Here is a 22,528-nt window from a genome sequence, read left to right as displayed (position 1 = left end):
ATTCTTGCTATTTTCATTGAAAATCCATTGTTAAGTATGAGAATTACATTTATTATGGATATATTTTTCTCGATAAGGATTTATGCGTTTCTCTAGAATTAATTGATTTGAATGGAATGTGTTTGAGATTTGATTGCGATTTGTGAAATAGTACTTCGTTCTCTACCTATTGTCACATAATTTTCCATTAATTTGTTGGCACAACATGGTGTTGTTGGTGTTGGATAACTGCTAGATTTCATATATTCACAAACTTTAAAGCCACTACGATTGGCCACTGGTGTTATGCTATTGAGTGTTTTACCATGTTTCATATTTAGGTGCTGGATGCTACTGATAATGAACCTTGGGGTCCTCATGGTACTGTGCTGGCAGAGATTTCGAAGGCTACCAAAAAATTGTAAGCAACTATCTATCTCTTTTATGGATATATTACTTTATTTTTATTTGTTTTTGGTTTTTATATTTAGTGAAAATTTCTGATATTTCTTCTAGTAAGTTGATTGCTTCTGCTATACTTTCAGTACTGAATGTCAAATGGTCATGAATGTCCTTTGGACAAGACTGGGTGAAACTGGAAAAGATTGGCGTTATGTATACAAGGTAATGCTTTCCAAAGAACCATGTTATTTCTTAAGATTTTAAGATACATAGAGAAGAATTTTTGGTGGCATTTTCTATGTTGATAGATACAACTTACTTTTCTTTCAATAACTTGAATTACTTTTAAGTCAGGCATTAGCTGTCATAGAATATTTGGTAGCACATGGATCTGAACGTGCAGTTGATGACATTATAGAACATACTTTTCAGATCTCTGTAAGGACCATTCTCTTGTATTTAGTTAATTTATTCTTGCAATTAACAACAGTGCTGACAAGTAGAATAAGAGAGTATTTTCTCATAATTTACTCTGGATTGGTAAAAGCACTTTCTAGTTTTGAATATGTCGAACCTAGTGGGAAGGATGTGGGACTCAATGTAAGGAAGAAGGTTGAAAACATTGTGTCACTTTTGAATGATAAAGATAAGATACATGAAGTCAGAAATAAAGCTGCAAACTGTGACAAGTAGGTCAAATATTTCAATATTTTCATCCTAGAAATATTAGGTTGATAAAGATCTACTCTAAATTGTGTATTAATTTTCTTTTTTTTGTCTTGGGTTCTCAATTTAGGTATGTTGGAGTTTCTTTTTTTAGTTAATACTCTCAAGCAATGTTTTTGGGCATCAAATTACCAAGAGCCAAAAATCTTTTCTCCCCCTTAGCAAGTTGACCTCCCAATGAAAAAATGAGGTGCCCTTCTGAGATATTATGAATCATAGAGTCCCAATAAGAAGAAGCCTGACAATTTCCTCATAATCATTCCCCAATCTGACACAAGTACCTAGAGTTGCAAGATTAAGGGACCCATCTCTTCACATCCATACTTGCCAATCCAGTCTTTGCCAAATTGAGTTTCAAGTCAGGATTGACTTAAAAATCTGATGTGAGTCTGAGCAATTGTTAAATTATGCTTATCTCCTTCAGATAATTACATGAGAAATTACCATTTCTACACTGTCTCTTAGTTCACATGGAAATCAGCTATGCAGTGGTTTCCTCGAGGGATCTTCCTAGCAGATATGCAAAGAAATTGGAATGTCTAACTTCTTTGATAAGGCTATGTCTTTGATAAGTACCATTTCTACACAGGAATTCCAAATAATTTATTTTTGTTGGAACTTTGAAAGCCATTAAGTTGGATATTCTGTTTTTTTTATTCTACAGTGGCTTTCGGTTTCTTTTTAGTTTTTATTATATGTTGATACGATATGTTTTCAATTACTTCAATAATTACAAAAAATGTCATCTTCTATTTTTAATTGTTTCTTGTTTCCAAGATGTTGTCAACGATGTGGTAAAAGCATGATTTTTAATTGTTCCATGCCATTTTGTACCATGTTTATGGTAATTATGTTTTTCCTTTCCAAAGGTTTTGATGTTGTTATTAACATGGAATTGTGGCACTTGCAGGCTTTTACCTAGACATTTAGGGAAAGCAAGCCAGGTTCCTTGGTGAAATTGGCCTGTGTTTCTACTATTGAAGATATGCTAACTCTCGTAAGTTTGACTTCATATCATTTTAGGAACTTCTTTGAAATGAAATTCTTGACTTTTGGATAATCTTATGAAAGCAATTTATTTGTTCCTCTTCTCTCCCTTTCCATATTAACATTTATTTTTGTCTTTGGTTCAAATCTAGATTGAAAGCATGCTTTCCATAGAGACAAGCAATCCCAAAAATTTAGAACTTCAAGATGCTTTACTCACATGGATTAGAGAGGTCCCTCTGTTGCTTATCCAGCTTGGAGATAAACACCCAACCTGCTTCAACATGTAAGTAGAAACTTTGTTTTATTGTTTATATATATATATATATATATATATATATATATATATATATATATATATATATATATGTAATTGATTGTAATTATAATGATGTTTAAATAAGTGATGTGAATTTGGTTGGCTTCATGTTTGAAAATAGAAGGTGAAACATTAGAACATAAACTAGCATTATTTGTGCTTTCTTTTCTCTTCAATTTCCTGGTCAATCCATGTAAAAGTATGACCTTGTTTACTTTCTCCCTGATAAAAGTATACCCCCTGGTCCCCTTTTCTCTATCCATATATAGAGATTTGCTAATTTACCCCGACCTTTTTTAGGAGTATTTTAATTTAGCAAACTATACCTTGGCCTTGGATGCATTTAAGAAAATCCTAGTTATATCTTTCACTTAGATTCCATGGCTTAACTTTTCTCTTCATTGATTCTATCACATTCCACTCTAAAAAGCAACTCTTCTGTTCCTGCGTCTAATTTGCCAACCTGTGAATATGTTTGCAAGAAGATTCTGTTCAACTTTCTGATGGAAATAAGAATTTTGAAATTCTATTTTGTGTGAGTAGATTTCCTCTTGAAGAAGCTGGGACCAAAGGTGTCAAGCTTTGTTCTTTGTGGCAGGAAAATGTGAAGAATTCAGCTTGGCATCCATTTAAAGTGGTCACAGTTGATGATAAAGCAAGTTATGTACAACCTTGACATGCTTTGTGTTCATAAAGGAGTTTTGCCTCAATTGGTTAGTTGGTGTGGTTGCTTGTAATTTCCTGTTTGCATATGAAGGAAGTTTGATTTATATGCTTTATTGTCCCAATAAAATGGTTTTCATTCTTAGTAATTAAGATGCTTCATGGTAGTATAGTTTGGTACTATATTGTCTCCAAAATACAAATATTTAATCTGTGAAGTAGGTTGTGATTTGCTGGTAGTTTATACAAAAGTCATTTCCAAGCTCTTTATTTTTTCTTTGTTCTTGTGACTTTTACCGACCTTGTTAATACCAGAATACTGGCATAAATTATAGCTTAAATTTATCACGTATCTTTCAATTGAATGCTCCTTGAATAAATATGTAGTATGTCTCTTCTCATGTGTTCATTTATCTTGCTAAAAGTTTTCTACCAGCAAAATGGGGGGCATGTAATCGACAGTTGCTAAATGATGTTCCAAATTTTGAGTGTTCTAAACTGACTAGGTACATGTGAATAGATTAAGGTTTATATTTTCCCCTCCTTTGTGTCCTGCAAGTAGCCTTCGTGAATGAAAAAGCAGTTTGTTTGACCTTGGAAGACGATCTTGTGCAGACCCGGAATGATGCTTGCAAAGATTCAGATCAAACATTTATAATTTTATATCTTGCTGCAAATAGCAACTTCCATGAGAGGAAAAAAAGTTCTTCCTATAAGATATGAGTTGGTTAATACATATTTCACTTCACTAATGTTGGATTCTGTTTAAGTAAAGATCTAATTTTGATATTTACTACTTCATTTTTTTTAATAGAATATCTATATGTTTTGGCTCATATGTACTTTGATTAACCAGCTATTGTTTTTAATTGGCGTTGCTCCCCGACTTACCTATTTAGTTTAAAACATTGAAAGCTGGTGCAATTAATTTTGAGGTTGCAGTGGTGTATCTTGAATGTTCTTTCAACTAGAGTGCCAATTTTAATTTTGGGTATAAGTATAATTAATTCAGAGCAGTTAGGCAAGTTTGGCAGGAAGATATGATGTTAGTTATGGCATCCTTTTTACAATTTATAATAAACCAGGACAAAGCATAGTTATCAGTAGTGGCAAATAGGCAACACTACAGTACTGTAGCTGAGTGGAGTTCCTGCTGCAGGAAATTCATAGTTTAGCATTTTTGCATCGTACATGAGTTGGAATTTAAATTGAGATCCTTCTTCATTTGTCTACAACAAATTGAGAGAGTAATATACCTATAGATGTGGCTAATTATTTTTTGAATTGGGTTCAACTTGATTTGATGAGAAAAGAATCAACCACTCTTATATGTCTATACTCATGAAATAGTCTGGTGAACTTTACTTTGTCAGGGGGGCATTATTTTGTTTCATTTTTACTGCATTATGTTGTGGGAGTTTGCAGGGCAGGCTTATTCTTAGATTCCATCCCACAACATGCTGTGATGTGATATCTAGTGAATTTTTACATCAAAGCCGATAGAACCAACAGCAAGACACAGGTTCTAGCTGTAATAAGTGAAAAGTGAGAAAGGAATCTCTGCAACTCTTACCTAAGAAGTAAACTTGCTATTTTGATTCCCAAGGTCATTGCATTGGATTTTTTATTAAATGTATTATCAACATTTTAAGAAAGTTATTCATGTCAAGTAAAGCTTAGTTTAAAGCTTATTCAGCATGAAATTAGGCCAAATAAATCTTCAGTTCTTCACAGATAACTAAATGATAGATAATGTGATCATTATACCAGTGCATTAAAGGCCCCTCCCAATTTATCACTCTGCACTACTTGTTACCTGTGTTAGGATTTCGTTTAATGAAAGTACTATAGGCAAAGGTGCCGAAAGGCGTGCCAAAGCCACTGAGGCATGGTGCACGAAGCTTTTTTTGCTTTTTTTTAATCATTTTATGCCTGCTATCTTTTCAATGAGTTGTGTCTATCAAGTTAATAGTGTGTTGAACTTATTTATTTATGCTTGGTAGTGTCGTGCATTACAGCCTTCAGACATTATTTTCTTAATTTCAGGTTTTGTCTGTGACATTGGATGAATGGTCAAGTGATGAAATAGATGCAATGATTGAAGTTAGAGGAAATTCTTCTGCTAATTCAATTTATGAGACTTATTTTCCCAAAGGATATACAAAACCTGGACCAGATGCCAGTCATGAGCAGCATGCGAAATTCATCCGGTTAGATATGTTTTCATCTAATAACTTTACACTGTACATTTACCATTCTTAGCATCATTTTTCTTGTTTTATAAATCTATTATATATTATATTTATGGTCACCATAAAATGGGTAAAAAATGTAGTCAACTTTATATGATATAGATACAAACTTCTGTGCCCTCATTGCAATTTTTTCTTCTCATGTTTTTCTTTTTTACCATTTGGCTTTGCTGAGTCATTTATGTTCAAGTTTCTGTTTTTTTCTGGTACTCTTTTTAATTGCAGCCCATTGTCCTAGGTTGATAATGGGCTAACCGGAATTGCATTGGGATATTGCTCATGGTAGCATCATCTATGATAGAAATCTGACCAGTTAAAGTATGAGCGTCAAGAAAAAAAAATATATTTGAATATATTGTTACTGCCATTCATAAATAAAAAGCAAAAAAATTAAAAAAAAATTATCCTACATCGGTTATACAACAAACTGATGTAGAATGCTTTAACAATTCTACATCGGTTATATGAATAATTGATGTAGAATGTTACACATACTAGAATAATGAAGATTAGAATGCATAAATCTCCAACGCTTATCAATAATATCATTGTATTTAGAATAATAGTGAGAATGTTCTAGAATTGCATACTTAGCTGGATCAATGGCTTCATATATAATACTCATCGTTGGTATCTCATCACCATCTACTAGTCTAAACACTTTCACTATGGGATCAAATAATTTCAGTAAATCATTAGCCTTACTCTAGATTTCACTTTCTACAACAATTTTGCATGCATCAAATGCTAGTCTATTTTTCTCTCTGCTAAATTTAGATCTTCTAAATTCTTTAGAGTATTGGTCTTACTCCAAATTTCATTTTCTACAATATATTTTCGTGCTTCAAATGCTAGTTCATTTTTCTCTCTACCAAATTTAAATCTTCCAAATTCTTATGAGTATTAGCCTTACTCCAAAGTTTATTTTCTACAATAATTTTTCGTGCTTTAAATGCTAGTCCACTTTTCTCTCTACCAAATTTAGATCTTTTAAATTCTTCAAAGTTGAAAATGCTTCTCGAACCTTGTTTTTGTTTCACAACTAGTACGATACCTAAGGTGTTCAAAAAATGAGGTTATATATAACTAATTCATAACCGACCATATCCAAACCACTTTAAATCTATTTTAATGGATTGGTTTAATTTACATCCAAACTCATTTTTTTTAAATTTTAAATCAATCCAATTATTTGGATATGAATTTGTTAAGTAAAAAAACATTTACATCTTAAGACGAATAAGGACCCTTAATTATTATGATTGGATGTGAACAAATACAAAGGTTAAAAGCTGCATCTTATATCCTATCAGAACATGTTTTGCGAGTATGCGTCTAATGCTTCAAACGATAGCAAGATGAAATTATGATTTGATACAATATTAAATACTTCATTTAATATTTTGTGTCTGTGATATATTTTTACAAAGACGTTCTCTTAGGATCTGTCGAATCCTATGAAGAATAAATGAAGCTAAACTCTGAAATTTCTCAATCACCATCGAAAGGAACACTCTGCTGCATAGACTTGTTCTGACGCAAAAGGAAGCAGTTTCCTCCTGAAGTGTTAAACACGCCAGCGAAGAAGAGTGATTTTCCCAAATGAAGAAGTACATGCATTTAATGCTCCAATGACCACATTCTTTAGACACAAGCTTAAGAGAAGAAATAGATCCGTTTAAAGACAACAAACACTTGATTGAAGAAGGCCTATAAATACTAGAAGCTTTGAAAACATGAAGAATGAACTTAAGCACCCATATAGGACAAAGAATATTGGTAGTAGCAAGCTTGGTGTAGAGTTTGAGTTAAGGATCCAGAAGTAGCAATGATAAATACTTGTAACTTGTTGAAGTTAGTGGAACTTGGTGTGTTACCAAAAACTGGATGTAGTCTTAGTGATTGAGATGAATCAATATAAATTTCTTGTGTCTTATTATGTTTATTTTGTCTTCTGTTCTTTAAACTGACCCAGAGTTTGAATTTGATCTTTGTTTTTGAAAAACTCTGTTTGTTTTGCAAGATCTCAAACTATCGTCTGATTTTCCTTGCAAAAATCTAATATTTGTTTTCTTAGTTATTCTTCATCAGACAATAACATTGTTGTTTTCAAAAAAAGGTTTTTTTAGTAAAAATCACAATTCAATCCCCCTTCTTGTGATATTTTCCTTTACAATTTGGTATCAAGGCTCAAACTCTAAGGGTTGAGCACTTGACAGTGTCGAAAGGAAAAGATCCCAATGGTAAATAACAACAACAACAATCAATTCATTGTTGAGGAGCATCCCTCATGAGGCCACTAGGCTTCACAGGAGTGAACTATCCATATTGGAAAGACAAAATGAAGATGTATGTCAAGTCCAACCACTACAAGCTCTGGCTGATCACCACAAATGGAGATATACCTATTCCTAGACTTGAAGCAAAATGGACAGACACAAACCTTCTATAATGGAGCTAAACACAAAAGCTCATTATACTCTAACATGCACTCTATCCATGAATGAATACAAGAAGATATGTAGACTAAAGACACCCAAAGAGATTTGGGACTCACTAAACATCAACTATGAAGGAATAAAAGATGTTCAACTAAGAAAGGCTGCTACTTTGACATGATAGTATGAAAGCTTCTCCATGTATAAAGAAGAATCCGCGGACAACATGTTTGGAAGACTTCAAGTGCTTCTGAAAGGTCTTGAAGCTCTAGGACACACATTCACCAAAGTTTAGATAAATCTAAAGATTCTAGACAACTTTTCCAAGGTGTGGGAACCAAAAACAAAAGCCATCTAGAAAGCTAGGAACCTGAAAACTCTAGCATAGGATGAATTGTTAGGTATCCTAAGCGTTCGTGAAGTTCTCCTTCAGAATCGAGATAATCTGCCTAAGAGAGATTCCACTACCCTTAAGATTGGAGAAATCATCTCTAGATGAGAAGAAAATAAATTCTTTTCTAAAGCTCTAAAAGTGCAGATGGCTGAGTCCGATGGCTCAGATAACAATTGCAAGGGATCCACAGACGATGAAATGACCCTCATGTCTAGGAAGTTCAAACAAATGATGAAAAACAAAGTAAAGTTCCAACACTCCTCCAGACCAAAAGACATTAGGTTCAAGAAGAAACACAAGGAGGGGAGCAATGAGATCATATGTTTTGAATGGAGAAAGCCAGGACATATGAAGGTCGAGTGTCCCCAGATAAAAAAAAATAGGCACTTTGGTGACAAGAAAAAGAAGAGTCTGATGGTCACTTGGGATGACTCAAACAATGGGAAGAGCAACAACTCAGACAATAAGCAAGCCAAAATCTGTCTGATGGCAGACAAACAAAAAGGTTAAAGTAAAAACTTGCTCTAAATCGAATACCTCTTCTTGTTTTTCATCAGATGATGAAGAAGATATGCCCTATGATGTTCTTCTTCAATATAGTCATACAATTTCTCTTTAGTGCAAAAAGTATAAAGAAAATATAAAATATTTTTTTGTGAAAACCTTGAGCTGAAGAAATCAAATGAAAATATGAAAAAGAAAAATATAGACTCTAGAAGAGCGTCTAAATCAGGCTAGTAAGATTGAAGGATCCTCCACAATTGAAAAACAAAGAGAAGAGGTTGCTTGTCTTACAAAAGACTCTGCAAAGTTTTTGGAAAGTTCTAATAATTTAACCATGCTTCTGAAATTCCATCAATATCCCAATGACAAGTCTGGCCTAGGCTTAGAAAAAAAGGCATAATCCTCCAAGTCATGATTTGATTAAGACAAATGTGACTTCTGTGGTAAGTCTGAACACTCCAAGTTCAGATGTATCTATAAGGAGATACAAATGTCTAAGGGGTACTAATGCTCATGGACCCAAAAAAATTTGGGTGCCAAAATCTCATATTGTTCTTGTTGCAAATATCCTTGGTAGGAAAATGCCAGGGTTTAAGCTGGTACCTGAACAGTGGATGCTCACGACACATGATAATTTTAAAGATATGCAGATTGGTCTGTCTGTTGCATCCAAGATAGATAAAATAAAATCGTCTAATGAAATCCTTCCTCAATTTGGAGAATCATCAAGTCAACATCCTCATACCAAGGATTGGAAATTTGTTAACTATCACCCTTAAGATTAGATCATTGGAGATTAGGTTGAAGGAGTCAAAACCAGATAATCATTCAAAGATTTTGTGTCTTGCATTCTTGTGTCTAAAATAAAACCTAATACCATAGAAGCATTGACAGATGATGACTAAATTCATCACAATGGAAGAAGAATTCCACTAGTTCACCTTAAACAATGTCTGGACATTTGTTCCCAAGCCTAAAATTAAAAGCATCATTGGAACAAGATGGGTATTCAGAGATAAGCTGGATGAACAAGGTAAGGTGGTAAGAAACAAAGCTAGGTTAGTACCTCAAGGATATAACCAAGAAAAAGGTATAAACTTCAGATAAACTAGACTTGAAGCTATAAGAATCATGCTTGCCTTTGTTGCTCATAAAAATATAAAGCTATTTCAAATGGATGTTAAAAATGCTTTCTTAAATAGATTTATAGAAGAAGAAGTGTATGTAAAACAACCACCAAGGTTTGAAGATCATACACTTCTAGACTATGTTTTCAAACTCAAAAAGGATTTGTATGGTCTAAAACAAGCACCATGTGCTTAGTATGATAAATTGAGTTCTTTTCTTATAGAAAATAGTTTTATGAGAGGCAAAGTGGATACTACTCTTTTCAGAAGAGAAGTTAGGAAAGATTTCATTATAGTTCAAATTTATGTTGATGATGTCATTTTTGGAGCTACTAATGAATCTTTATGCAATGATTTCTCTAATTTGATGAAGAGTGAGTTTGAAATGAGCATGATGGGAAAAATTAAGTTCTTTCTACAACTTCAGATCAAGCAAGGAAGAAAAATGGAAGATGCCAAACCAATGAAAACACTCATGCATGCTTCTAATCCTCTGAGAATGAGACGAGTCAGGTAAACTAGTAGATAAGACGATCTACATAGGTATGATTGGCTCACTTTTGTATCTAGCAACCATTAGACCTGATATTATGTACAGTGTATGTTTGTGTGCTAGATTTTTAGTTTGATCATCGTGAGGCACATGTTAAAGCTATTAAGAGGATATTACATTATCTAGTAGGTACTACTAACCAAAGTTTGTTCTATAGGAAAAATTAAGATTTCAGGTTAGTAGGATACTGTGGTGCAGACTATGTAGGAGACATAGTTGAATGAAAAAGTACAAGTGATGGATGCCATTATATTGGACTTTGTCTGATATCTTGGGCAAGTAAGAAGCATAACTCCATCACTTTATCCATAGTAGAGGCTGAGTATGTGTTTGTTGCAAGTTGTTGCTTACATCTGTTATGGGTAAAGTATCCATTAGAAGATTACTCTAGTTTTGTGAACAATATACCACTATATTGTGACAATACTAGTACAATCAATCTGTCTAAAAATCCTGTCATACCCTAATTTCATCCGGGGACTATTTTTTGTTGATCTTTTGATCCTTGCTAGTCGACTTACGGTGTTGAACGCTAGTTACAGTGCAAAATAGGTGATCATTCAATGTTTTGATCAAGAATGCAGAAAATACCCAAAAGGGTCATTTTAAGCCTTTTTCTGAACCCTGGCTTGCCCAGGCTAGCTTCTGGCTCGCCTGGGCCCCCAAATAGCTTAGGGGTGAAGTAACCAGCTCGCATGGGCGAGTTGCCATGACCCCTAATGCCATCTTTTGCTATAAATAGGCGTGAGGGAGGCTGAGTGATGGGTTTCAAGTTCCAACATTGAGAGAAATCAGAGAGAAGAAGAAGAAAGAAGAGAAAAACGAGGCCGAAGCGCTATCGAATTGTGACCGTAATCAACTTCTACATCATTCTTCATTCGGTGTTCTTCGTTCGTCATCCGGTTAGTTTTTATTTTAAGGATTTGAATGAGATCTATGCTCCCTTAGGGGTCGTCTTTCTTGTTTTGTGCATCTTCATCTCCTTCTTCTATCATCAGTAATAACTTTTCTTCTTGTAAAGTAAGTTTCAACCGATTGTTAATGCCGTAAATCATCTTTTTAAAGAGATTGAAAGTTAATGAATAAAACCAAGATGAAATCAACATATAACTTCTTTTCTCTGCATTTCAAACTTGAGAAGATCATTTCAAGGTCCAACGCCTTAAACGACTTTTGTTCGCAATTAAAATCAATCTTTCAAAAAATATAAAATCAATGTAACACACAAACTTTCAGACTTAAAGAACTACGTAGGTCTGAATTCCTCATCGCACCCGAGGATACGTAGGAGCAAGGGCAACACCCTTGTCGATCCCAAAAAAATAAAAAAATATAAAAAGGGAAAATACATAATTTTGAAGTCATGTTTTGCATACTCGATTAAAGGTTATCGTTCCTTGTGACGAGCGTGTGAGGTGCTAATACCTTTCCCGTGCGTAAACCACTCCCGAACCCTTATTTTCAAAATCTGCAGAGCTTCTTTTTGTTTTTTCTAACGTTTTCCTCGAATAAACATTGGTGGTGACTCCATGCGTTTTCTTCATGAGAAAACACATTTTTATCTCGCCTTGCCCTCCCGCCGAAGGGTAGGTTGCAACAAATCCCATACAACATTCAAAGGCTAAACATATAGAGATAAAATATCATTTCATTCATGATTACATACAAAAAGGTGTTTTTGATATAAAGTTTGTAGATACAAATCATCAATGGGCTCATATCTTTACTAAGCTTTTGTCTGAAGATTGATTCATTTGTATTAGATAACATTTGAATATGATTAGCTTATCAGGCTGATGAGATATGCTATACCGTCTTAGACAATAGTATTTTCTTGAAGTCTCTCATTAATTTGTTGGATCTAACGTGTGTTCAAGTGTACATACAAAAGAGGAAGCGTGTTCATAAAGATAAAAACCTTTTATCTTTTCTTAAAAGACATGTGCTACCTTTTTTGCCATGATTGAAAAACAGTTTTAAAAAACATTAAATACGATTTGAACCGTTATCGTGTTTTTCTCTAACATATAAAAGGACAGGGTAGGCATTCAAGACATTCTTTTGAAATCTTGGACTCTCAGAGCTATTGGTGTATCTTCTTGCGTCTGAGAACTCAATCTTTCAAAAATCTCACCCTTGCCTTCAAAAAGTTTTAGTCTTTGTGAACAATGACACCAAAGAGAAGTGAGGTTGCTATGATTCCAGGAATCAACATCGAGGAAGAGACCAAGAACGTTTTTCCATTTGATTCTTTCATCCTTGGATGGTGGGTGAAATTCCAAAACCTTTAAGAAGAAGGTTATCCCATCAAAGGACTTTTTGATTGTGTTGGGTAGATTACATTCCTTAAGAAATTCAATTTGTGGAATAATGATCCATATGCCTTGTTCTAGGGGATTGCAAGGCAAAATGATGTTAGCATCTGAGGCACTATCAATGAGAAGGAATTGATAATCTCTCCAGTAACCATCGTTACCGCATTTGGATGTGCTGAAGAGGGTTTGGTGATTGATAGAGACTAAGAGAAAGAGATAACCCAGAAGACTATGGATATCATGCTCTATGGTATCCTATGTCCTATCACATATGATAAGAAGGTGATGATCAATTTTCTCATAACTGCCAACCTGACCTACATGTACAGACTGATTCACAGTTTTCTGTTCAACATGGTGATGCCTAGACTGGGGTCACAAGACTATGTTAGTGATAGGGACAAATTCTGCATGTACAAGGTCATGGTAGGAGAGAAGGTGAATTTTCCTAAAATCATCTTCTATAACTAGATGCAGGCCTTCAAAGACAAGTTCAACCCTAAGGTGAAGAAGAACCATATTCCTTTTGGAATGCTATTCACTTAAATTATGAGGAATGTTAGAGTGAATGTATTTGATATGGAAGCATCTATTGGAGATTCGTAGTTGAAAGGAATGACCTTTGTGAAAACGGGAATTGCTAAGAATTTCCTAGAATACGCTCAGAAGTATATTAAGAAAAAGGTTAAGAAGGAACCAAAGGAAGAACCACAGTTTGTGGTAGGACAGGCGATGGACACTCAGGATCAACCTGTTGATCTTGAGTCTAAAATTGTGTCTCTACAGATACATGGGGAGCAAGCCTAAGCTCATACCGTCCAACCCACACCCAAACTACCCACCAAGAGAAAAGACCTTCCCACCTTCATCGGATCTTGTAATGCCCTGAAATTTCGATAACTAAAAACAGATGTTTGATGTTTTCTTGTGTTATTTGATTGCTTGATTAATTTGGGTGAGTTGAGGTATTGTGTGAATTAGCCATGTGTGATTTGCTTGATGTGGACGTTCAGTTATGTGGAGTTTTATTGACTTAGGTTGAAATTATGAGATTTCAAGTTTTGCTTAAACTTGTTCCTATAAAATAGTCATCCTAGATTCGCTAACCGTTAGATCGTCTTCAAATTGGGACTGTAGGCTTGCAACCCAGGTATGCATGTTTTGACCGTTGGAGTTTTCAAAATAATATCTGGAGTATGATGTGTTGGAACAAAATTTGCCTAGGCGAGTTTGAGTTGGATCAACTTGCCTAGGCGAGCAAAATTTCACCTGGGCAAGTCTTGTGGGCTACAAATACATCCAATAGCGTAAAAACAACCATTTTGCTTCCATCTTCTTCCCCAAAAACTCACCCAACACCCCCAACCTCCTCCTCCACCACCACTGACCACTTGTGAACACCATGAGCTACCGTTCCTTGCCACAAGGCCACTGCACGAAAATGAACACTTTAATCGGAGTGGAATCTTCAAAACTCAACTCAAGGATTCGGTAGAGAATGGAGTCTCCAATCCTGCCTTCACGTTTTCTTCGAGGTAACCATGATTACTAAGCCTTTTCCTAGTTAGTTTGAGCCTATTTTTTCATCTCTTGTGACTTGAGTACCATTATTGGATGTTTTTACGCTTCCTTTGAAAAACCCTTGAAAATGAGATGTCTTAAATGTTTCCTTTTTATAAAATAGACTTCATTTTTGTAACCTTCACTAAACCCCAATCACAATGGCATGATCGAAATTTCAAAATGACGTCTCTTTGATGTGGATATCGAAACACCCCTTTAGCCTATTTTTAAATTGAATGGGTATTTGACCCCAAAAGTTGATATTAACCTTGTCTTTGAAATCTATATTAAATTATCTTCAATTTGGTATATAGAGCTCTGTGTTTGGACAAACAGACATGAACCTGAGAGATCTTAGAACAACACCGCAAGAAATTAACAGAGAGATATAGATAGGCGAGGGGAGTTTATTATTTGTTTACAGCTTTTGATACCATAGTTAGTGTCAGAGAACCTAATTATGAGGATGTATATCTGTCCCTGTGCATGCTGATTTTCAAGAAAAAACTATGTTTTTAACTAATGGGATGTGATATATTTGTTATTGATGTGCATGTTGATTTTCAAGAAAAACTATATTTTTAACTAATGAGATGTGATATATTTGTTATTGATGATTGAAATTGTGAATAATGTTGTCATTGTAATGATTGAAATTTTTGGGAAAAGTCTTAATTACAGAGGAGACTCTGCCCAAAATTTTATATTTGTTCTTCTATTTACTTATTTAATAAATTTTTTAAATAAGCATAAGAGTTTGTTTTGAATACCATAGTTTTCCTCTTTAATTTAGAATTTTCCTTAAGATATTAGTCTCATGATTTATGGATTATTGTTGTATGAGGTTCGTGTTGTCTGAAGACCTGGGGAATGTGAATCTCTGGCATGAATTTATATGTATGTATTGGAATGTGATTGCTTGTGATGTTGATGATTATGTGGAGATGAGATGATATTAATGTTGATGATAATGTTGAGATGAGATGAGATGATGTTGATGTTGATAATTATATTGAGATGAGATGATGTTGATGTTGATAATGACATTGAGATGAAATGATATTGATGTTGATGATGTATGTTGTGTATGTGCATGGGGGGTGCAGTGAACATGTTGGATATCCCTGGAGGGGGAAATAGAGTGTTTAAAGAGTTTTAAGCATCTCTGGAGAAAGAAAGGGATGACTTATAATCTTTAACTATCCATGGTCAGTGTATTGATGATGCCCATGTTTTATACTTCATGTTGCATGAAAATAGTATAAACTTTGTCAGTAAGTACTCATAGTTTTTCATGAGGAAAAATACTTGTACTTGGGGGCATGTCACTCGGTTTGGAACTTCCTTGAGACTCAGGTTGATCACCATGGGGGGGGGGGAGTTGCCTGTGCACGACAGGATGACCTTGACACTAGCTGCCTAGTTTTCCTAAATGAGAGTGTCATGTGGACATGCTTAGGCTATTTCCTGAAGAATGGTACCACATTGCATTTTAGAGTTGAGTCAGATGCATGCATCATTCTGAGCATAATTGATTTAGATTATGAAAACGTTGATGACTAGTTTGTTAAGTGAATGTTGAACTGATGAATTATTGAGAATGATTGTGGTTATTCTTATTGTTTTCTTGCTAATCATTGTCATTTGGTGTTTGTTGATCTTTTATAATAAACTCACCGTTGCAATTTTTGTATCATGTGATAGCACTACTAGAAAATAAGGTTTTTACATCGGTTATTTATGACTTTCGACAACCGATGTTGAAAGTAATATCATTAACATCGGTTTTTCAAAACCGATGTTAACTAATAAATACAACATCGGTTATTTAAATAACCAATGTTAGATGATAAGAATTATTAAAAAAAAGTTATAAATCTACATATCAACATCGGTTTTTTAAAAAACTGATGTTAACTGTCACTATCAACATCGGTCTTTTAAAAAACCGATGTTAATTGGTACTAAAAAACCGATGTTAATTGGCATTAACAACATTGGTTTTTTAAATAACCGATGTTAACTGACACTAACAACATCAGTTTTTTAAAAAACCGATGTTAGCAGACATTAACAACATCGGTTTTTTAAATAATCGATGCTAACAGACACTAACAACATCGGTTTTTTAAATAGCCGATGTTAACTGACTCTAACAACATCAATTTTTTAATCAATAAGTTTTACCTATAAATATAAATAATCATTCGTATGGAAAAAAAAACCAAAACCAAAGTTCCAAACAATAATAGAAAGCAAATCTCAAAGAAAACATGAGGATGCACTTATCGCATAAGTCTATTAAAGCTTGCAGCACCTCCCCAGACTGCTGCCCCTTGTCTGTGAACAGTGGCCAAGTATGTCCCCAAAGGAGACCATTGCACAAAACTTTTTGTCCAAAATTGTAATTAAAAAAATACATGAACACCCATGCCAGCAACAATAAAAAATCATGTAAAAATAGGAAACTTGTAAATATTAAATAGTACAAGATACTGAAATAAAACATCCACTCACTGCATGCTTATAAACCGGATCAGGCTTTAAATGCCTGGCATCGTTCCACAAAACCTCAGTATCTGAACCAACACGAATCACAAACTGGTCCCTGGCCTTTGCATCAGTGAGCCAGTGTTGAAGATTTTCCTATAAGAGATAACAACACCAAAGAGCATAAAAAATATCAATAAGCATGATATTCATTTGTTTAATTAAAAGTGATACAAATAATTATAAAACTTGATCAAGAGCACAAAAGTACAAAAGAAGGTAGGGGGGAAGCTGCAGCCCACAGAAAGAGAAAGGCCACGACAAATCTTAAAAATTCACATGCCTGTGCATAATCAACTTAGTAACCGGACAAATTTGTAAATTTCTATTAATCACAAATTACATTAAAAATCATAGTTTCTTTCAATTATATATGTATGGGAAATTCAATGATCAAATGTAGGAATCAACGTAAACTAAGGTAAAACTTTTATTTGATATCAAATAATGCTCTTAATAATTTTGTTTCTTAATATGTGTGAGTAAATTATATTCGTAGATAAATTGTTCAAGATTAAAAAAATATAAAAATAATATAACTATTTAATTAGCTATAATGAGAATGTGAGACAAGTTTAATTAAGAACATTATATATTCAAACTGAAATAGTATTATAGCAATATTAATTAGTAGTTAATTACTAGTCTATTGTTAGCTGCATAATGTAAGTATTATTTTTTTTTCTTTTGTTGAAATAAAAATGTAAGTATATGTTTTGATGGAAAGAACCTTGTCTCTATACGTTTTTTCTTGAGTGGGTATATATATAAAAACAACAATTAGTGGGAGTGCATGTATTTTTCATATGTATGATAGGTATGTGAGAGAGAGAGAGAGAATCTTGAAGAGCATGCACATGGAGGCATAGGAGAAGACATGATATGATATGATAGAGTAAAGAGCAAAGAGAGAAGAGAGTTGGATTTAATCTTATACATATACCTATGGACTCCCAGCAAGTTTGAATTCAGTGAAAACATTGGGATTATAAACAATATCCTCGCAACCATCAGAGGCTTTGGTAGTCACAAAAGCAAGCACTTTAACATCCTCAGTTTTTTCTTCCTTTGTTGCATCCTGCAAAAAAGCAAGTAAAAGACATAGTTATAGTCTACACATGCAATTATAGGAACTTAATCACAAAGACGATATTCCTACGAGACATAAACTAATAATTCGTCAAATACAAAAAACACGATACCCTTACAAGCATTATTTTTGGTTGTTCAACCAGACAACTAGTCAAGCATAAAAGCACAACAATTTTTTATTAGAACCAAAGGTCGGATCATACAATTAATATATATTTTAAAAAATAAGAAAAAGATAAAGAAAAAATAAACATAAAAGGTGAGCAAACAAGAATAAATATTAGCAAACCTGAAAGTGCTTTAATTCATCTAAATACTAATATAATAATAAATATCAGCAGAACCACATTAAAAGGGAGCTAGTGCCTATATATTGCATAACATATCATGAATGTGCAGCTAGCAGAAAGCATCATATAATCCAAATTATCATAGTAGCAAAAGGCAACAATTGAGACAAAACTAGGCATAAGTCATGGTTACAATAATACATTACAATATAAGCATAACAACCTCTATCTTCGCCGTTGTGACTACGACTTGAATTCCAACAACATCACAAACCTTCTAGTTTTTTAGCATTAAACTTCGAACAGAAACAACGACGTTTGAAATATCGCCTTAAGTCTAGAAAGTAAGAGATATGATTGATGATGAAGCCTTGGGAGTCATTGCCAACATTCTTAGCATCTTCATTTTTGCTTTGGTTATAGCTTATCACCTAGTCACTGCGGACCCCAAATATAAAGTCATCTAAGATATTTGAATTTAATTTATGATGTATGCAAAACAAAAATTTTCATGGATTCAATTTTGTTGACTGATCTATAAGGTCAGTTTCAATACAACAACCCTAAACAAACAATCACACCATAAAACTACATCAACAATCAATCAAACCACATGTGACTAAAATCAAATGTATCTTTTTTTCTTCATATAACTGCATATTAAAATAGGGTATTAACTTGGTGATTTGTTCTTGGATCGGTAAGGATAAGGAGACGAGGCTCGTTGAAGGAAGTTTGAAGATGATTAATTGGTGAAGGTACCGGGAGTGTGCCTTCCAACAATAGCATGAGCACCAGTGTACTAAGCAAACTTCAGAACCGCTCTTTGCCCATAAGGCCTTACATATTGCACAATGATATCCTAAGGGTTCTCAATTGCAACTATAACCCTAGCTGCTAGCTGAAGCTTCTCCCACGTTTTCCCAAGGTTAATAATGTAAATCCCTAATTCCAAAATCCACAGGAAAACACAGAAAATCAAAAATCAAATCCCTCTATTACAACTATTGCACGTTCAAACAAACACCCATTGGAATTTAAATTTTTAACATGCGATTGTAGGAGATTGATGAAAAGAAAGGATGAGCTAGGGATTTAGTTACCGTCGTTGTGGCGCTTGAAGATGTAATGTTCCATTTGGAAGTTGCAGTTCTTGGTGTCGAGGTGGACGTCGACGGCCAACATCATCTGGATGTCGACTTCCTTCTGGGAGAGCTGGCGTGGTGGGGCGACAGTGGCATTCGTAGCAGTGGCCATGGGTGCGTAAGGTCCCTAACTCTGAAACAACGAGAGCTCCCAAAGCCCACTCCCAAATATTTTTTTATTAGAAAAAATACTTGTTTTGTGCCTGGCCATATTTAGTAGCTTTTGCCAATTCCGTTTCATATATATCGTGTACTATTTTAAATTTAAATAAAAATAATTTAAAATACATTTAAATTTAAGTATTAATAACAAATATTTGCCTTGTAAAAAAATCAGTAACAAATATTTCATTCCAAAAAAATAATAATAATAATAGACAAAAAGTTATTTGATGCACAACTTAGCTGCTCATACTAATTCTCACGTATAGGTGTACGGAAAAATAACATATTTTATTATATACTTAGTCAAAAATTGGACTAAAAGGTATATGTAATTAGTGTCACCTATTTGAAATATTTCAACTGAAATTGGTAGTTAAAATAAAATTGAAAATATTTAATTGAAATTCAAAGTTTATAATTTTTGGGAGTAAAATTGTCCATTAGAAAAATGGATATTAAATAGAATTATTTCCTTTATAATTATTATAGATAAAAATAAATTAAAGAGATGAATAGTAAATATTAAAGGGAAAATATTAAAAAAGATCATATGTTATAATGATTTTGGCTAGAATGGTTTTGGTTCATTAGGGATTTACCAAAGTATAACTTATCCTTTTTTCATTTTCATATAATAAATAAAATATAAAATACAAAAGGAGGCTTCACGTATAGGGATTAGTTAGCATTTTTTTGAAAATGTTTTTATGGAAAATTTATTTATTTTCATTAAAATAAATTATTTAAATAAATAAAATATTATAACTAAGTTACAAATTTTATATTTTTCTATAAAATAAAAAATTTAATAAATAATCTCAATAATTATTTATGCATATTAAAATTAAAATTAAAACATATTTACATCAATAAAAAATATAATTTTTTAAAATAAAAAATTATATATATTTAATCTACAATTAATTATATCCATAAGTAATTATATCCATAAGTGAAAATAGCCGTAGGTATAAGTTTGTAGAGATTTTAAAATATAATGATGATTTAATATTTATTTATTTAATGGTGATAAATATCTCATAAAATATATATTTTAAATATTTATTAGACATTTTGATAATAAATAATATAACATTATAAATTTTTTTTATGATAAATTTTTAATTTTTATAATAATTAAATAAAATATATTAATAATATTTTTAATTGTTGGATGATATAATTGTTTTTACCAACATTCTATAAAAATTCTATAAAAGTTAAATTATATTATTAAAAACAGTTTTTTTTTTCAAATGAACTGATATGCAATAATTAATATAAATGTGTGTTATATTTAAACGATAATCATGAAATAATAAAATTAAAATTACAGAATTTATTTTAAAAATTTAGTTTAAGTTTTAAATGATTACCTTTTGAACTTGTTATTTTTTATTAATTATTATATTTTTTAATTAAAATATAATTAATAACTCAATGTATGATTTTTTAAAAAAAATATATAAATAATTAAAGAAAAAGAGTTTATATTAACATCGGTTATTTTAAAATCGATATTGTAAGTGCTTATACGATATCAGTTTTAAAATAACCGATGTTAAATCACACTAAATCGAGTTGTTAGCACCGGGTATTTGAAAATCGATGTCATATAAGCACTTACAACATCGGTTTTAAAATAATCGATGTTAAAATCTCACTAAATGGAACTATTAACATCGGTTATTTGAAAACCGATGTCGTTAAGCACTTACAACATCGGTTTTAAAATAACCGATATTAAAATTGCACTAAATGGAGTTGTTAACATCGGTTATTTGAAAATTGATGTTAATGAGACGATGTTAAAACTTATTTTTTTAGTAGTGTAGGTGCTTGTGATGATCTCAAACTTTCGTTCGTGGGAGCAAATGAGCAGCAGTAGATGACTTGGAGGGAAGTCTTTTTGTTGGAGCCGCTAAGCCAATGTGATAACGCTGAAATTCATTTTGGGAGACAGTTGTGTTTTGTTATCAACTCTTCCTTAGTTAGTTCCTTGACTCTTTTTGATCGGGCATATAAGTCCCAGGTTTAGATATATGTAAAAACTGAATCATGTTCTAACATGTGAATGATGTATAGTGGTTATGTGTGTGTATTTATTCATGTGTTGGTGCGTTGTTTGATGAATGTATATCGCGAAAAATTTACCATTGTTTCATGATCAAATTAATGGAGCTTTCACTTAAAATTGAAATGTCACATTTTATAGTTAGTGATATCGTAACGATGAGACGGATTGTTACATATCCTAATCGACATTTTATAGTTAGTGATATCGTAGTGACAAGGCAGGTCATTACAGATACTAACCCTTTTGACATAGCCAAAAACACAACAACCCTCAGACCCTAGAACTACCCAAAAAAGGAAGGCTTCAGACTCTAAGTCTGAACCTAAATCTATCCCAACAACAAAAAGGTCAACCATAAAGATCAAACATCCTCAACCCTACACCTTCCTCACCTTTAAAATCTCAACCAACCGCACCTTCAAAAGACCTAGAATTTGATGATGCGATTCTTAAAACCCCTACACTTTAGCCCTTACTTTCTTTAGCCCTTCCACCTCAGTCACCACCTCTTTCACCCCTTCATACCCAACCTAAACCTCTCTTCTCCCCTATCAGCAAAAAAGAAGTTGCAGCTTTTGCTAAGGCTAAAAAGAAGTCTCTGGCTGAAGCTCACAAGAAGGCCAAGTTGGATGAGAAGCTTGAAAAGAAGGTGGCCTTTGAGTTGGAAGAAAGAGTGCTCATGTCTGTTAAAGCATAATCAAATTAGATTCAGAGGGAGTCTAAGAAAGTGTCAGAAGTGGTATCAAGAATACTTGTAATGCCAAGAGTGACAGGTTAGAATACTTTTTTTGTAATCAAGTTTTGATTTGTGGAACCCCTTATTAGTGAGTAAAGGAGAATTGAACGTTGCTCAGGTTGAGTGAACCAGTATAAACCAAGTGTTTATATGTCTGTCCATAATGGTTTATTGAGCATTCTTAGAGTATTTTCTATTACCCTTTTAACACCTAGTGTGCATTTGAAAAATTGTTTTAAGAACTCTCTCTT

General features: G+C 33.1%; 2 protein-coding genes and 1 pseudogene across 2 annotated transcripts; 2 read left to right on the top strand and 1 right to left on the bottom strand.

Annotated features, from left to right (window-relative positions):
* Nucleotides 1-505: 505 nt before the first annotated feature.
* On the top strand, nt 506-1,165 carry LOC114408128 (clathrin interactor EPSIN 1-like). Its single transcript, XM_028371233.1, has 3 exons — nt 506-603; nt 736-819; nt 928-1,165. The coding sequence occupies exons 1-3, from the start codon at nt 538-540 to the stop codon at nt 1,072-1,074; spliced, it is 297 nt and encodes a 98-aa protein (XP_028227034.1). The 5' UTR covers nt 506-537; the 3' UTR covers nt 1,075-1,165.
* A 17,342-nt stretch (nt 1,166-18,507) lies between these two features.
* Nucleotides 18,508-18,621, top strand: LOC114410593 (dolichyl-diphosphooligosaccharide--protein glycosyltransferase subunit 4A-like). The gene has a single exon (XM_028374556.1). The coding sequence runs from the start codon at nt 18,508-18,510 to the stop codon at nt 18,619-18,621; it is 114 nt and encodes a 37-aa protein (XP_028230357.1).
* Nucleotides 18,622-18,814: 193 nt separating this feature from the next.
* LOC114410592 lies at nt 18,815-19,499 on the bottom strand (annotated as a pseudogene).
* Nucleotides 19,500-22,528: the final 3,029 nt, after the last annotated feature.

Source organism: Glycine soja, chromosome 4 (genome assembly GCF_004193775.1).
Source record: "Glycine soja cultivar W05 chromosome 4, ASM419377v2, whole genome shotgun sequence".
Lineage (NCBI taxonomy): Eukaryota > Viridiplantae > Streptophyta > Magnoliopsida > Fabales > Fabaceae > Glycine > Glycine soja.
Note: the sequence above shows the minus strand (reverse complement) of the source record. Positions and strands in the feature narration are given on the sequence as shown.